This window comes from Chenopodium quinoa, unplaced genomic scaffold, assembly GCF_001683475.1.
Source record: "Chenopodium quinoa cultivar QQ74 unplaced genomic scaffold, ASM168347v1, whole genome shotgun sequence".
Lineage (NCBI taxonomy): Eukaryota > Viridiplantae > Streptophyta > Magnoliopsida > Caryophyllales > Amaranthaceae > Chenopodium > Chenopodium quinoa.
The window spans coordinates 115,062-132,602 of NW_018743389.1; the positions used below are offsets into that span (position 1 = coordinate 115,062).

Genomic DNA, 17,541 nt, shown 5'->3' on the forward strand with positions numbered 1-17,541 from the left:
AATTTAGACATTGATATTACTATAATAACAATTAATATTTTCATTTTGAAATTTAGACAGAAAAATAGCGGGGTTTTTTCGCTCTACAACAAACTTGAATATAAAAACCCCAAATTAATTTCCAGAAAACCCTAGCAATTTACAAAAACTCCACCAAATTTCTGATCAAATTTCACAAAACTTTCTCTCTCCTCGACAAAAATGGCGATTGAGAAGAGACCAGTGTGTGAAGAGAACGACGAGCTGGTTGCGTACATGCGAAAATGCCGGACAGAAAGGATGGAGAAAAATCCCCAAGCTCACACCCAAAATATTGAGAAAACTGTTAAAAAAGCTCTCACTAATGTTTGTGATCATAAAACCCCCATTACTACTCTCAAGGAATTTCAAGCAATTAAGTGAGTTTATTTTTTTTAATCTCAAATTTTCTGTCTAATTTTGTTATAATTATTGTTTCTTTACTGGAATTTTGATAATTGAAGTTTAATTTTAGGAATGGTTCTTAGTTTGGGTGAAATTTGGAGGCGGGTTAGGATAATTTCATGAATCGTGTTAGTTTAAGTGAATTTTTGGAACTTGGTTTTGTTTAAATGTATAATTTCATGAATGGTTTTAGTTAGGGTAAAATTTGGAGGTGGGTGATGGTTAATTTCATGTATGGTTTTAGTTAGGGTGAACATTTCGAGTTGGGTTGAGTTTTTAGTTCATGAATGTTCTTGGTTAGGATGAAATTTTGAGGCGGGTTAAGTTTCATTTCATAAATGGTTTAAGTTAGGTGAGATTTTGAGGCGGGTTTAGTTTCATTTCATGAATGGTTTTTAGCCAAAGGAAATTTGGGAGGTGGTGAAGTTAAATTTCATGAATGTTTTAGTCAGGGAAAAATTAAGGGCTGTTGGGAGATGGGTGAAGTTTAATTTTTGACAATACTTTGTTTGCTTTTCCCCTCTTAATACTTGTGTGGTCTTTTTTTTTTTTTGAAAAAATTGGCTAGGGGTATTGGGAAATGGCTTGCGAATGAGATGCGAGAATTTTTCAACAGTAATTCTAGTGCTTCTCAAGATGATAATTTGGCAAAAGGAGGTACTGTGTTCTTTTTTAGCCTTTTGTTTTTTAGTTGAATAATGGTGTGAGTTATGTTGATAAGTTTCTTACTATATATAGAGAGGAAATTGCTTATTAATATTACTGATTGATCCAGGTAAGAAGGCTAAAGGCTCCAGAAGGTATTTACCGCAGAAAAATTCTGTTGCTTATGCATTATTGATTTCCTTACATAGGTATGGTCATACTTTTGATATATTAGAATGCTCTTGAAAACTAACTTTGTTAGTTATTTGATTTCATAGATTTTGCAAGCCATACAATAATATTCACATTGGTGTTGGAAAGGATTCATTTTCTTCTAAGGCTTCGTTTGTTCTAATGGAAAACATTTTAGTCAACATTCATTTTTCATGGATAATAATCAGCAAGAATAAACACAATTGTAAAAAGGTTTTGCTTTGTTATTTTTGTTAAAATAAAGTTAGAGAAAACGGAAATGGAAGTGGAAAGGAGAGGATAGATGTGAGGAGCAAAAAAAAAAAATTGTAACGGAACAGAATGCAACATTCCTTCTTTACAAAAGGAAAATGTTTGCCACCATGGAAAAGTTATTCTCCACTGTTAGAAAAATTGTGTTCCACCTCTTAACAATACAAAACAACGGAATATGAAAACATTATTTTCCTAGAAAATATTTTTCCTCTATAAAAATGGTGCCTTAAAATTTGTTTGGTTTTCATTCTACACTAAAGAGATAAGTGGAATTTATTGAGCTTTTAGTATATTCTTGCAAAGTAGACTCACTTCCTGTGTTTTTCCTCATTAGGGCAACTACTAATGGAAAAGAATTTATGCATAAGCAAGAGCTGATTGATGCAGCTGAAGCTAGTGGTCTCTCACGAGTGCCAATAGCGTATGATGATCTGATTACCCTGTTTCTATTTTTCTTGTTTTGTAAACTATTGATACTCCTTATGTCTGGTTTATGTTGAATTTACTCTTGGATGGCTTTTAAGGAAAGGCATCAAACCTTATGGTTCATTTGGTATGTACTTAGGCCAGAAGCGGGCAGAGGTAAGCAGAAGCAATTTGGAAGTTCCCCTAGGGATTGGTATAGTGGATGGAGTGCAATGACGACATTGATTGGCAAAGATCTTGTATATAAAAATAGTAATCCTGCAAAGTATGACTTCTATTCTTTTATTCCTTGCAATTATTTATATTTATATACTATGCTTATTTTATGTATATATGATTTTGCAAAGCTTCTCTGAGGGCCTTAGTCAATTCGTTTTAATTGCTCTAGTCATGGAACAGAACTAGCTGCTGGTTTTATATGATGTTTTTCTCTTGAAAATAATTCATCATTTTTAGTTGTCTCTGTGGAAATGGATTGACTCTATATAGCTGAGTCTTGTGCATTTTGTGGTTACTATCATGTGTACTGTATTCTATTAGACTGTAATATGACTTGTATTGTTGGATTTGTCTTGATGCTTCTGCTGGTTATGAATGTCAATGCTATAGAAGATATCATTTTTTATAAAAAAGTTGTGTGTGTGTGTGTGTGTGTTTTGTTGCCATATCAAATAGTTGGCTTAAGCACCATTTTGTTTGGCAGACACATTTGCAGCTGTCTAACCTCGAATGTTGATGACCCCTTCTGCTTTGGCACATGACTTTCTTTCTTGATATAGGCATCTCAAAAATGATTAGTATGTTAACTAGCATTTATATGCAATTGATACTTGATTTGTATTTGTGTCAAAGTTGAAACCTGAAATCCCAATTAGTGTGATGTATTAGTTTGGCACTTGGGCCCTGAAGGTTATGGGCGAATGTAGTGCAAAAAGAGCAAAGAAGGAACTAAGTAAAGCTGAGAGAGAAGCATGAAGTAATTTGGCCATGTTTTGATGCATAAGGCAATGTTAAATTGTTAGGAAAGCATATTGTTGCGGCTTTGATATGCTTGGGTTCTTGGTTTTATTAGCTGCCTATTTTTATTAGGAATGTTATATATTATTTATAGATATTACTAGAAAGTTTGAAACATTAGTTTGTGTATAATAAGGAAATAATTTATCATTAACCAATTCATGAAAGATATGAGTATTCCGTTTTGGGATGTTTTACAATACATGCATCGTATTTCTATGATGAAATTTATCAGGTGAAATTACTTTACTTCCCACTATATAAGTGGAGACCATTTCACATTTGTAACTTTGTTGTACACTCTCTTTTTTAATTACATAAGCAATGCTGTCAAATTTTACCTCTTTTTCCACTCAGTTAGTTTGTGTGCAAAATGAACTGATGCATGTATTGAGAAACAAATTTGTTTGTATGTGTGTCTTACTTCTTAGTAATGTTGCAAAATCCCTGTTCTTTGCAGAAATAGGTTAATGCTAATCAATAAATATAGTTACAGGTTATAGTTTGTGGGTTATTGAAGTGCTTGTGTGATTGCATAAGGTGTAAAGGACTGTAAACATAGGTGTGTATGGGGGTGACTCAAGGGCGAGACGCCATAAGTTCTTAAATGGCTGGAGTCATGGAGGGTTCTCTGTGCATGTGTTTGGAATCTTTGTATAATTGATAACTATTTCATAACCAATCGTGGTGGAAGAGTCCGCCATATAAAATATTCTCACCATTGTTATTCTATATTTTTTTTTACCTTATTTCATACCATTCATGTTGAATAGAGATCTTCAATGGTTGGAACTAAATATGTGAATGTCTAGTATGTTTTGTATGCTAGGAGCTGGTGGCTGTATGCCTGTATATGCTTACAGCTGTTTTTTTAATTTTTCTTTTTTTGATCTTTATTGTACAGATATATGCTATCTGATGAGGGTCGTAAAGTAGCAATAGAATGTTTGTCTCGATCCGGTATGCTTGATTCTGCTGCAAATGTTATCAACACGAAAGAAGCTTTAATTTCAGATGATGAAGATGCAGAGATTATGGAGCTTGAAGCTGCTAGTTCACCCTCATCTCCTGATCTGAATAAGGGCATGAAAGATGATATTCCTTTGGAGTTTCTTGATAGGGTACGTTTTATTAATCTCATTTGGATTTTACTTCTCACTCAAAGATATTAAAATTATGCCACTTTTATAATTGCAATATCTTTGGTGCACTGCCACCATGTAATGGATTGTTTTGGCCTTGTGGGTATACTTTACCTTTCATTACTTTCTCTGGTAGATATCTGTTTTTGTCAATATTATGAAATTAGTTGTAATCATGGTGATAGTGTTGGCAGTAATAACTTATATGATGGCATCTTTTTGCATGTTTCATCAGTGAAAGTGTGAAAAGTATTCCCTTGAGGCGAAATTGCAGTCAACATAATTGAGGTTCATTATACGTAGGATACCTGTTAAGCTGCAAACATGCGGAATATTAGGTTGTGCTCATTAGTTAAAATTCATTTGGAGGCACCTACTCCCTGCATGCTGCATATTATGCACCTTAATTTAAATTTACACATTCTTTCCAATTACATTTACTTACTCTCTCTTTCCTCTACATAAGATTACCCACTATCTTCAATCTATGTACCTTTTTATTCCACTAGCAATACAATTCCCACTATCTTGCTATTTTCCTATGATGAAATTTTTGCAGGACACATTGAGTACTAGATTGATCAACTTTATTTTGATTGTCTTGGAGTACACTTGAAAAATCTGATGAAATTTATTTGCTTGTTTTTGATTGAGCTTAAGTTTAGTTGTAAAATGAATTTGGTACCCCTTATACTCATTATTGGTTCTTATTAGAACTTAATTTATGATTTAATTATTTTTCATGATTTTTTTAAAGGTGAAAGAAAAAGGCCTTAGAAAATCATAATAACATGAAAAAGTATAGGTTTGCGAACGCAAACAACTTTTCTAACTTCTTGTATTTAACCCTTTTCCTATTCATTGATTCTCCAATTTGTTTGGGGACATGTAAATGTCACAGTGCATTGTGACACCCTAGTTATTATTAATCTTACCAAGAGCTCATTAACTGAAATTACTCTATCATTGTACTATAACCTTAATCTAAATTTATTTGTATCATATTCCTTAACACCAAGATTTGATTCATACATGCCACATCCATAATCTACATTGCTTTTGGAGGATTGAGCTATAGGCTTGCAGTGATGACTTTTTTTTGAGTCGGGGAATCTGTAAATCTGTAATGCTCCAAGTAACTCATTGGTTGTGAGAAGTTTAGTTTGCAGCTTTATCAAGCACTTGGTCCTTTTAACTTATAGCAATATTATGCTAGGTTTTTTTGATCAAAGTTGAGAATCTTCTCCAAGAAATGTCTCATTTGCTTAAAGTAGATCATGTCTTACAACAAGTTTTAGCTCAACCTGCTTAGAAGACTTTGTTTATCAATTGTGTGTAAATATTCCAATTATTGTGATGATAGATTTGTATTTTCTCCATTCTGTTTTAGTTTTACCATATGTTTTTTGGGATGTTTGACATTGTTTCTATCATTTTCAGTTTTTGTTATGTTAATATGTTATTAATGGCAACACTATCCTATACTTACCCTATTTATTATTGTCTCTCTCCTAATTTTTTGTAACTCACATGTGTGGGTTTGTTTGTCACTTCAATTAGTCTATTGTCTCTCCCCTTCTTTTTGGCACTGACTTGGATGGGTGGTTTTTTACTACTTGCCTTGAGATTTGTCCTCTTCAACAGAGACAAGGTGTTATGTTCTGATTTTATTAAGGTCTGGTTTGAATCTGGTCTGATTTGATCTTATCTCATGGTTTGAATTAACATCAACTGTATCTTTACATCAAGTACAAGAAAAAAAATCATCTAGTGGGATCCTATTAGACTTGTCCCAGTTTGTATAAGTAAACAAATAGTAGAAGTTCTAGTTTGAATATTTTTTGGTCTGATTTGATCTTGTTTGATTCTTGTAAGTATAAATAATAAGTTTATCTGTTTATGAACTAAGTTGAAAAGAACAAGTTCTTAATAAAGTAGCTCAATGAATGTTCACGTACACTTGTTTATGAGTACAATGAATCCAAACTTATGAAAGCATAGTTAGAAAAATTTATTTAAGCTGGACTGTGAAAACGACTTTCAGGCTCATCAGTGAGCATGATAACTTTGTTATTAGCTCATCAACATTGGGGATTGATGGTTTTTGATTTTCTCAAGGGGGTCAATATTTTATTTGTTCTGTGTTTCTTCATTTTCTATTTGATGTAATTATAAGGCAAACTCTTCTATTTTGTCACTACCATAATTTTGTAATAGAGACTTGGCTATATTTTTGCGTATGGACTCTAAGTTGAAGATCACCAGTAATAGCTTTGTTTTCTGTGAATCTAGATTGAATCTGGATTTTGTGTTTAATGTGCTATGTTATATGATAATTCATGATTGAACTTTTGGATGCAAATGTAAAGCATGATACTTGACAATCCTTCCCTCCACCTAACAAAAAAAAAGGGGGTGGCTGCCTTTTGTTTTCAGCAAAAGAAATAATGTATCGCTGTCCTGTAATTTTGCGTTTGTAGTTCACAGCCCTGGGTTACACAAGTGAACAAGTTTTACATACTTTAGCTGAAGTTTCTGTAAGTCCACCAACTCAAGAATTATCTACACTCTGGCCCACAGTTCTTTGCCATCTGCGAGAAAATGAAGTTTATGGTCTTCCCTCTGATCCTCAGCCAACTGGAAGAAAAAATTCTGATGATGCATCTACTAGCTGTAGATATGTTGAGGGTAAAGTGCCTTGAAAGCCATATTATAAATCTTGGATTTTGGAGTTTTTATATCATTGATCTTATTTGCATCCCTAATAATTCAGCAATCAAATTTTTACTGTTATTTTTGTTTTGTTTTTCCTCCATATTCTTTCTTGTTGCAGGTGAACATAATGTGACTGGTGTAATTAATCAAAACGGTCTTACTTCCTCATCAACCTTGGTCAGTAATCAATCAATTTACCTTTTTTATAGAGGATTGCTGAAAGCTGTCAATTCCACATGCATGTTTATCTCTAAAAAACTATTAGAAATTAAAAGCAAGCAACTATCTTAATTTTTCATGCTGAGTTTTTCCTTCTGATTTTTGGATTTTATTTGGACACTGTGTTTATGCCTTTTTGAAGTGGATGGGCTAAACTTCTGGAGTTATTAAAATTGTAGGAGGCATATTATCTTTTTGCTGCATTTGGTTTCTATTGGCTGTATGGAAATTCTATTGCTACTTCGGATACTACTAATTTTGTGAATTTGGTTTTCGTCACCTTTTCTATTTGACAATGTTATAGGATTATCATGGAAAAAAGGCTAGTCAATCTTCTTACCAAGCCAGTCCAGTTGATCTTAGACTGCCACCACTTGAAGATTTGCAGAAGTTCGAAGATACATACGAAATTGTCTTGATTTTGGATGACCGAGAACACTTTGCCAGGTGGGTCACTATCTCTTTTGTATACTTCGGGCTGTGACTATGTATTCCTGTACAATCTCAGTTTTGTTCCAATTTTACGTCGTGGTGGTTTTGGCTTCTTTCTTCCTTTTGATTGTATGTTGTATCTTCATGATTAAATTATTGGTCATTAGTCATTACTATTAAGGCTCCATTCTCCTCATCTTTTAAGTTTAGATAAGATAAGATAATATAAGGGCTAATATATCTAGATAAGATAAAATTAGACAAGAACTGAAAAGTTCAGATTTTATAAAATTAGGGTTAATAAGTTTCAATAAGGTATAACAAAACCTCAAGTCATTGGATTTGGGCTTCTAAGAAGGAGCACATTAAAAAGATGGAGGTTACGGAAATGCGAATGTTAAGGTGGATGTGCGGGAACACTCTAAGAGATAGAATCAGAAACGAGGTTATTTCGCAAGAAGGTAGGTGTGGCAAGCATTGCAGACAAACTAAGGGAAAATTGTCTGCGATGATTTGGGCATGTAAGACGGAGACCTGAGGGTGCACCGTATGAAGGGTGGAAGGGTGGGACCATGGAGGGATCAAACGAGAGAGAGGGAGACCGAAAATAACTTGGTTGGAAAGAGTTAGGAAGGATATGAAGTTTTTGGATTTGTACGAGGATGAGGCATCGGATCGTAAGGGATGGAGGAGGAGGATATTTGTCGATGGTTACACGGAATAATCAAATTTGGTTCATGTAGCCGACCCCACTTATGGGATTAAGGCTTTGATTGATTGAATAAGGTATAACAAAACCTCATTATAAGGTCTAATAAGGTTGAACTAGATAATACAGTATAAGATAAGATATTATATGGACTAATAAGTTTAAATAAAATGAGGGTTAATAAGTTTAGATAAGATAAGTTTAAGGCTAATTAGATGAGATAAACCTCCTCCATTTCTTTTTACTCGCAACCCTTTGACTTATCACTGTTCATATACTCTTCTTTAACTTTTTTGAATGATATATAGTTTAAGAAATAGTCATGTGGGAGTTAGTTAAATTCGCCTCATTCATGAATGAAATAATACATTGGCAAGCGTGAAATGAGAAGTGTTCCAAGTAAAAAAAAAAAAATGAAGTATAAGTCTATAAGATAAGTGAAACTCAGATGAAGAGAACACACTTAATTTCCAAGTAAATTTTTTTTGCTCATAATGTTTTTTCTGTGGGTGAATCAGTTAGTAGCAGACATGCATATATACTGTACCCTCATTGCTGATTTCTTCCTAGTTTCTTAATTGTATGATTTATGCACTTGCTGCTTGTTAGTCTGATTTGTCTTTTATGGTTTCAGAACAAAGTCAAGAAATCTTAAAGAAAAGATTTGTGAGGAATATAAAATTCAAATAGAGGTAAATGTTTGCTTCTTAATATACCTGTATTTTTGTCCAACTGTCATACATCATGTTCCGTTTCTCACTTCAGGTGTTCTGAGATTACACCCTCTTACAAAATTATACTTTCTCCGTCTTTTATAGTTGCACAATTTGACTTTTACACCTATTCATGTGTTCCACTTTCACTAGCTTTGATGATTTATAGCTATGCGAAAATATAGTCATGTGGGATCTTGTTAGATTCGTCTCGATTTATACTATTTTAATATCAAATGTTTATAATGTTTACATAATGGTAATTAAAGATATTAACGATTGAAATTATGCATTGGCAAGCGTGAGAAGAGAAGTGTTGCAACTATAAAAAAAACAGAGTAAGTATCATTCTTATTGTTTGAGTTTTTTTAGTTCACCACAATCAATTCTAACCTAGTTAGTCCTCTTTTGGTGATGAATAGTTATCAAAGATAGTTTAACAGTACTAATTGCATCTCTCTATAAAAGCATTACTTTAAAAAATGGGAATAGTTGATCGCATTTCCCTAGTTTTTTGCTCGTCTTGATCATTGAGCTTGATAGGGTCTTATTGAATAAGAATTGTGGTGCAGTCAAAAGTAAATAAGGAAGTGTAGAAATGATGCTATTGGTGGTGATTAGGTGGTAGTCTGAACTTGTGTCAGTATGCTCGAATCAATCAATCAATCAAAGCCTTAATATCATAAGTGGGGTGTCACTATCTTTGAATGCGGTCCTATAAATTTTCTTATTAGCTAGATAATTTTGGAGAATGTGGTGGACGTAAATTTCAACTCTTGGTGCATCTTTTTTTTCCTCGTTCGTTAATATATCGCTCTTGGGTATAATAAAAAGTACAAGGTCAACTTGGTACACTATTAGAAAACAGGTCATTTTTCCGTCGGAATCACCCTGAAATCCGTCGCAAAACCCGTTTCCGACGGAATTTCCGTCGGAACCGGTTGTCGGAAGCCCTTTTGTAGGAAAAACAACCTTTGCCGATGGAATTGTTTTGTCGGAAGAGGAATTCCGGCACCGGAAAGTCCGTCGGAAATTCTGTCAGAAACTGTTTAAAAAAAACAAAAAAAAACGCCTCCCACCACCCCCACCACCAGCCCACACCACCTGCTTAACCAGAACCCATCCACCAGACCCATCCACCAGACCCACCTTGAATTAAAACTCAGAAAAGCGAAAAATTAAAACATAAAACATACCTTGAATTGAAATGGGCTTTGAATTTCACCACGAAAACGATTTCATAAGGCCAAATTCGTCCATGAAAAGTCTAGATCTAGGCTTTTAATGGTCGAATTTGGCCTAAAAAACCTTCAAAATAATCAAAACAAAACTCGTGGTGGTGGTGTTGAATGCGCAGCGGCGGTGGTGGTGTTGGTTGCGCAGCGGCGGTGTTGGTGTGAGAAGGAGAAAGAGATGAGAGGAGAACTGAGTAGAAGAGAGGAGAACTGAGAAGGAGAAGAGAAATGAAGGAAGGAGAAGGAGAAGAGAGAGAAAGAGAGGGCGGAGGAGAGAGGAGAACTGAGAAGGAGAAGAGAGGAGAACTGAGAAGGAGAAGAGAGAGAAAGAGAGGGCGGAGGAGAGAGAAGGAGAGAGGAGAGAGAAGGGGGAAGAGGAGAGGAAAGAGGAGAGGAGAGAGAGAAAAGATCAGAGATGAAATGAAGGGGGAGGGTTGTTTTTTTTTTTTTTATATAATTAAATTCCGACGGAATATTCTGTCGGGAATTTCCGACGGAATAAAAATCCGTCGGAATTTCTGATTTTTTCGATGGAAATACGTGTCCGTCGGAAATCGGCCTATTTCTAGTAGTGTCAGTTCTTACTAATTAGCTGAAAGTCACTTGAAATGGATTTGGACATTTTTCTTTATTGGGTATGTCTCAAAAATTCTCTGACCTCCCATAGTGGACCGTAGAGATAATTTGTAAGTAATATGCATAGTTATACCAAGTGATCTTTGCAAACCTCAAAGATGCTGGCTCATTTGACTCCCTGCAGGTCAGACGTTTGCCCGTTGGAGATGCTATTTGGATTGCACGTCATAAAAAAGATTCCACTGAATATGTTCTTGATTTCATTGTTGAGAGGAAAAATGTTGATGACCTACGTAGTTCAATAAGAGATAACCGCTACAGGGATCAGAAGTTGAGACTTCAGGTATTCAGTCTAAAGAACTAACCCTTAAAGGTTCTCATGATTCCGTGGCGGGTTGTGATTATGAAAACTATGTTTTCTTAGTAAATTTCTCCAATCACTGAGTTCATTAATGTCATTGAAACTCTTTCCTCTTAGTCAGATCAATTGTGCTCTTTTTAGGTCATAATGTGCAGAGTGTACTTCATGGCTTGATGCATTTTGGTTTGTTATGGAATTTTGAATGTCTGATTTTTGTAATGATGCATTTACATTATTTTATTCAAGTGTGTGATTAGATTCAATATGCAACTGAGCTGATTATATATTAGCTTTTATCTTAGGAGTTGAACAAAAGAGGGCAAAGGAACAGTTTGAGGTCCTTATTATAAATGATTTGTCACGTAGTTATCCAGTTATTTAGTTTAAATAAATGGTAAGTGATTTTCCCTGCAGGAGTCTTAAATGTGTCAAGTTTATTAATGAGAATTGAGATACGATGTGGTTTTTAGAATTCATGTGAAGTTAAGTTGATAATTAAGCTTTCTCCAAATATATGCTTGTGTATCAATTTTTTAAATAATTTTGACAAAATTTATTTTAGAAAATGTGTCTTTGTATGTAAATCCTTTTTCTTGTATCTTTGAGAGCGATTTAGAAGTTGAATCCATGCTTCAATCTGTCTTCCAAATTGGCTTTATGATGTGAATCCTGTTGTAGTCTATTATATGTTAGTTTCAGATCTCTAATTATTTACCTAACTGATGATAATCAATGGACTGAAAAAGGTGGTGTCTTTGGCTTGTTTTTAATATTCTTCCTTTTTAAAAATCTTCCATTATTTTTTTCCTGTAAAAATAATAATAAAGGCAGCTTTAAGAACTTTTGGAATGTTTAAGAGAGCAATTTCTTTAGAGAGAAGCTTTGGTTGGTATCCTGCATTCTACCTATAGGAACTATCAATATCAGAACCATTCCACCCGTCTATTGATTTTCTGGTGATTCTCTTTTATTTGCAATCTCATGAGAATCTTCTCTTTCTGTTTCACTTTTGCCTATCTTTGGTTTCTGAATGACTGAATTCATCATATTGATTTTTTTTAAGAACTCTGATTATACTGGTATTGTATAATTCCCTAAGCCACGTAACATAACAATTTATTTTAGAATATATAATTATGTAAATATTTTCTTCAGTTTTTGGGTTATTTGATCTAGAATATAATTTATTTTAGAATATCTTTCTGGTTCACTTTTGCCTATCTTTGGTTTCTGAATGACTGAATTCATCATATTGATTTATTTTTAAGACCTCTGATTATACTGGTATTGTATAATTCCCTAAGCCACGTAACATAACAAATTATTTTATAATATATAATTATGTAAATATTATCTTCAGTTTTTGGGTTATTTGATCTAGATCTTGTTCTCATGTTTCTGGAACTTAACTGTTGTTTCAGAGAACTGGAATGAAGAAGATTATGTATTTGGTGGAAGGTGATCCTAATGCTTGTGAAGGAGCTGATAGCATTAAAACAGCGTAAGAATTTATCATTCTATATTCCTATGTGCATTTCTGCATATCCTAGAATGTGCATCTATGTATATACTACGTAGCATAATTGTCCTTCTCCCCCACTAGAAGTGAGCAGCTGATTGCTACTACTGGCACTTGGGGCTCTGGCCATAGATGAATTTGGCAAGGGTATTGGATAGTTTATCTTCATGTATTTCCATTAAGAAACACTTTTGCTGTATGACAAGACTGACAACTGCATGAACAATGAATATTGGAGTGTAGCTTGGATAGACAACTGATCTGGGTTGTCTAATTCAAAGCAGAACTGCCAATTTATGACTCATTTCCGCATTTCCACATTATAACAAGAAGAGAAGAAGATAGAGCAAAATATTAAATTTCTTGGACTCTACAGAATAGTTCTTGATTGCGACTTCACTGGCTTTTTGGTTTTCTGAGAGGAATGTCACAGCATCTTCAGCTACATGTGAAGCTTCATCAACAATGGTTACCTTCCTATAAGAATATTAATTATGATCACTGAGTTGTTGCTATTTTATCTATATCTATTTTATAAAAAAGGCTGCTGTTCTATGCTATCTAGAAGTTATATTGCACCTTTGTAGTGTGAAAGTTGCACTTAGATCGAATAAAAGAAGTTACTCTGGAATGTTTTACTCACTGGTTGTTCCGGCGCTGACGTGGTCTATAATTTTCGTTCATGTTTTACTTGATTATAATTTTCTGTCATGTTTTACTTTATTACTACGTATAATTTTCTCTGGAGGTAATATTTCCTATGTGTGAAATATGTATAAAAGTGCTGACAAGTGTTTCCTATTTGTGGTGTTCTTTAGTTGCTTTACTACAGAGATCTTGGAGGGGTTTGACGTGCAAAGAACAACAAGCCTTGTTGATACTCTTCACCGATATGGCTTTTTAACTCTGGCAATTACTGATCACTATAAACTGATTTCATCAGCTGAAGAATGCAAAACCGCGGGTGTCTGTCCTAAGTATAAACAGTTTATCAAAAAATGTGAAGATGCTGATAAACTGACGGTTAGTGATGTTTTTGCCACACAGCTCATGCAGGTGGGTTTGGCTGTAACTCGGACCTTTTTTCTTTTTTTATTCAGAGTTTCAGATTTCCTTTTTCAGCAACGTAGATTGTCAATATTATCAACTGAGCTGCCCTCCCTACCATCTTGAATTAATCTTGTATGGTTTCAGGTTTCTCAGGTGACTGAGGATGTTGCCATGGCTGTCTTGGAATGTTATCCTACTCTCTACTCTCTTGCTCATGCGTATGCTGCTTTAGTGAGTAGTTTTCCTTTGTCGTTGGTTTCTGTTAATTATGATCCATATTCGATTATGTTGTGCATGATATGTTCTAGTCGAAAGACTCGAAACCATAAACATATTCAATTGCATACATGTGAGTATATTGTCATTATCACTTAACACTGATTTATGATACGCCTGATAGCTGCATTTCTTTAATTTATGATTGGTGATTAAGGCTAACACTTGTTCATGGATTACTTTCGCCTTTCTCTGTTCTGCAAGGATAAGGATACTCTTGCTCAGCAGGAGTTGCTGATGAAGAAAAGTGAGGGTGCAGTCAATGCTGTTGCTAGTAGAAATATCTACCGCTTTGTATGGGCAGATTAGTTGGAACCTCCTTCTGATGCAAACAATTGCCAGGACAGTTCAAGCTATGTATGATATCTGTTGTAGCTTAATGGCCAGAGAAGGTTGTCAAGTAGTACTTATTCCATTTCTAATATTACTGCCTCCACACTCGCTTAGGTATGATGAATGGAAGTTCTATTATTGTATGCTTCCATCTCTTATAGTACTAACTAATTTGTGTTTAGGAAGGGTAGACCTAGAATGTCTGAATTAGCTAGCCTAACTTGGTTAATTTGTGATTAAAATTACTCATAATTTTTAGGGTATGTCTTACTCGCCTTAAAGAAATACTCACTTCATCTATAACTCTTAAAAGCCAAAATGGTGAAAAATGGGTACCTCATGCCAAGTCTCTTATGAACAGTGTTATGCCCTTTTTACCCTCAAAAAGTTAATTTACCATTTTGTCCTTTGTTGTAGGTTCCACTTGCGATGTTGCTTTTGGGGGAAACCACGTGCTCAAGCCTCTTCTCTGCTGGACACCTCAGTGTTGCATGTTCTTTTTGATCAAACGTTAATTGCTGAGCAAACTGCAAATTGTGTTGCTTTTTAGTTGCTCAACTCAGATTAATCACTACCAAATTCATTGCATTCTTTGTAGCTCTAATCATAGCCACATATACTAAGTGTTAATCTTTGGAGTGCTTACTATCGATTTCATTGTATTATTAGTTACTCTTATTTTAGGTTTATGTTTTAGTGTTCATCTTATCTTAGGATTATTTGTAATTTTGAATTACTTTGTACAGATTCTTAGCTCAATACAGCTGCAATTTCATTTTCTATACTCTCATAGCTTATTATTGTGAATTACTTTTGGGTTTGTTATATATATATATATATATATATATATATATATATATATATATATATATATATATATATATATATATATATATATATATATATATATTAGTCAAAGAGATAATTTCTCATAATTATCTTCCTAGTTTATGGCCTCTGTTATACGTATATTGTGTAGTTTGTTCCTAGTTTGTAGCCTAGGATAATGCATAGTCTTTGTATATATATTCTGTGAAAAGCAATGAGAAAGCTAAGGAAAATATTCCCTCAGTATGTTGTACTTGATAATTTTTTAATTTTTTAATTAGGGAAATTACCAATTGCATATGCTACTCAGAGGCCGGATATAAAGCAATTTGCCAAGAACATACTCAAGGTCGTCTCTGCTGAGGAACAGGAGTCTGTAAGAGGGGTTGGCACCCTCAATTTTGATGCCATATTGGCTCTACTTACTGAGGTAACCTGGTTTTACGTTAGAAATTTTTTCCAACTCTTCTAATGCCGACTGTTTATTAATAATTTAATTTGTCGGATGCAGGCCATGCTGCGAGTGAATGGGATCAAGAAGCCCTTCTCAGACAAGCAGAAAGAGGTAAAGGCTGCCAATGATTTGGGCCGTCTCTTCTCTTAACCGGGCAATGTATGACATATGTAAAAATGAAGCATCGACTCATGACATCCTCCATTCATAGGTGGAGGCCAACCTGCAGGTCAAGCAAAATTAGAGGCGGCCCAGAAGAGGGTAACTGAGCTAGAGACCCAACTGAAGTCAGCCAAGTCCGAGCTTGAGACGCTTGTAGATGCTGGCAGGGAGACCGACAGCCTTCGTCGTTAAAATGAGAGCCTGAAGAGGAAACTGTCCAACCAGGAGGAGTAGCTAAGGAAAAAGTACGTGACCAGGGTCGAGGAAGAAAAGAGACAATTTATCTCTGGCAATGAGGCCGACTGTGTCACTCGGATGAAGATGGCGCGGAAGGTTTTGTATCCTCAGGACGACTACTCTGTTTGGGAATATCGCTTTGACGAGGCCACCGATGCGTTAAATAAATAGTGATTGCAGTAGGAAATGGAGGATGCGTCCGGGGATGAGGATGCGGGTGAGAGAATGAGGGGCTCGAGCATCATGAGAAGCATCCGACTAATGCAAATGGACAACCAGATGGTAATTAAAAAGAGCCCTCCCCTCAAGCAGAATAAGCTTGTATTGATGTGCCTGCGTGCCGAGTATTGATGTATCTTTACCGACTGTAGAGTCGGGTTTTATCAACAATTTTCTCTTCACCGATTGTAATATCAGTTAACACTTTCTTTTAACCGACCATGAGGTCGGTTTTTTAATATGAATATGAATCAGCCGGCCATTAGGTCAGTTTTATTTCTGCCTCTATTTTTGGTTCTTGAATTTTTCTATGCGTGAATTTTACTAAGTACGTAGCCTTTTTGTTCTATACATGCGGTTTTCTCATTATATTGGATATTCTTATTTATACATGCGGTTTTCTCATTATACCGGATAATCTTGCCCCTGGACGGCTGTGTGCTTGGTTTCAAAAAGTGGGTTGATTGACTTACAAATTTTTGATACTTGAAAGAGTATGACTGATTTCTAAGTCAATCAATCACTATGGTGATTTCCCCAAACCAAGCGATCAGTCGTCCATCGAGCAGACGGGTAAGCTTTTAGTAGTAGACGACCATTGGCAATATTCAGTCAACGTGGAAGAATGGTGTTTAGATGATTAGTTTTGGACTTAGCTTTTAATTCCAATTAGGGCTGGCTTTGCTTCGATTGAGCAGACGAGCTATCCCATAGGGGAGTCTGTTTTTTGTGCCGTTTGTGTTACCTCAGAGCAATAGTAGGCGCCTGATAGTGTTATTATCAATTTGATAATATTTTGATCTAAGGTGGAATAATGGCTGGATACCGCCTGTAAGCCTGTTATCGCATGGGACATGCGGTTATTTGAGCCGTTTAGGTTCCATATTAGATTCTTTAAGGCAAACAACTACGACTAAGGCCTAAATGCAGTCGGTTGGGCTGTCTGTTATATGTGTTTATAGAGCAATGTACTACCCAAATGGGAGATGCTCTCTGTAAGCAAATTCACCCAGATGGGCGTCGTCGAGTGTCTTACTCTTGTCAAAGCAGACGGTTGGTTTAGATTTTGCCGCCTGTATATTGCATAGGCGGTGTTCCCATATGAGACGTATCCAGTAATGTTATGCAAAAACAAACAAATTGAAAATAAAAAGCATCTTTCATAAGCCTTTTATTTACAAAAATTTACAAGTCTCGATAGTAGTACTTTTTCAAGTTATCTACGTTCCAAGTTCTGGCTAGCTGCCTACCGTTTGGTGTCTCTAGACGGTAGGTGCCGCCTCTTACTTCCTCATAGATCAGGTAGGGACCTTCCCAATTGGGTTCAACTTGCCTTGCTCATTGGCCTTACCCGTTGCCATTATCTTGCGTAGCACAAAGTC

General features: G+C 35.1%; 1 protein-coding gene and 1 long non-coding RNA gene across 6 annotated transcripts; both read left to right on the plus strand.

The window, feature by feature from the left end:
• The first annotated feature begins 108 nt into the window (after positions 1–108).
• On the plus strand, positions 109–15,021 carry LOC110738339 (crossover junction endonuclease MUS81-like). Of its 5 annotated transcripts, XM_021918706.1 has the most exons (16): positions 109–398; positions 992–1,080; positions 1,199–1,277; positions 1,871–1,957; positions 2,102–2,227; positions 3,884–4,100; positions 6,602–6,809; positions 6,955–7,013; positions 7,360–7,502; positions 8,831–8,888; positions 10,905–11,063; positions 12,503–12,582; positions 13,419–13,656; positions 13,795–13,881; positions 14,131–14,373; positions 14,677–15,021. In XM_021918706.1, exons 1-15 carry the CDS (start codon positions 202–204, stop codon positions 14,233–14,235), a joined length of 1,932 nt encoding a protein of 643 aa, XP_021774398.1. In that variant the 5' UTR covers positions 109–201; the 3' UTR covers positions 14,236–14,373; positions 14,677–15,021. The 5 variants fall into 5 exon arrangements, with proteins under 5 accessions (XP_021774398.1, XP_021774400.1, XP_021774397.1 ...); XM_021918708.1 differs by lacking the exon at positions 14,677–15,021 and having other exon boundaries at positions 6,602–6,658; positions 6,755–6,809; positions 13,795–14,208; XM_021918705.1 differs by lacking the exon at positions 14,677–15,021 and having other exon boundaries at positions 13,795–14,208.
• A 255-nt stretch (positions 15,022–15,276) lies between these two features.
• Positions 15,277–16,435, plus strand: LOC110738275. The gene is made up of 2 exons (XR_002514588.1): positions 15,277–15,517; positions 15,599–16,435. It is a non-coding gene; the product is annotated as an uncharacterized LOC110738275 (long non-coding RNA).
• The last annotated feature ends 1,106 nt before the right edge of the window (positions 16,436–17,541 follow it).

Bases quoted from the DNA above. Each gene is read 5' to 3' on its own strand.
- LOC110738339 (XM_021918705.1), top strand. From the start codon at position 202: ATGGCGATTGAGAAGAGACCAGTGTGTGAAGAGAACGACGAGCTGGTT. The intron at 4,101-6,601 runs GTACGTTTTATT...TTGCGTTTGTAG, and splicing joins CTTTGGAGTTTCTTGATAGG to TTCACAGCCCTGGGTTACAC. The intron at 12,583-13,418 runs GTAAGAATTTAT...GGTGTTCTTTAG, and splicing joins GCTGATAGCATTAAAACAGC to TTGCTTTACTACAGAGATCT.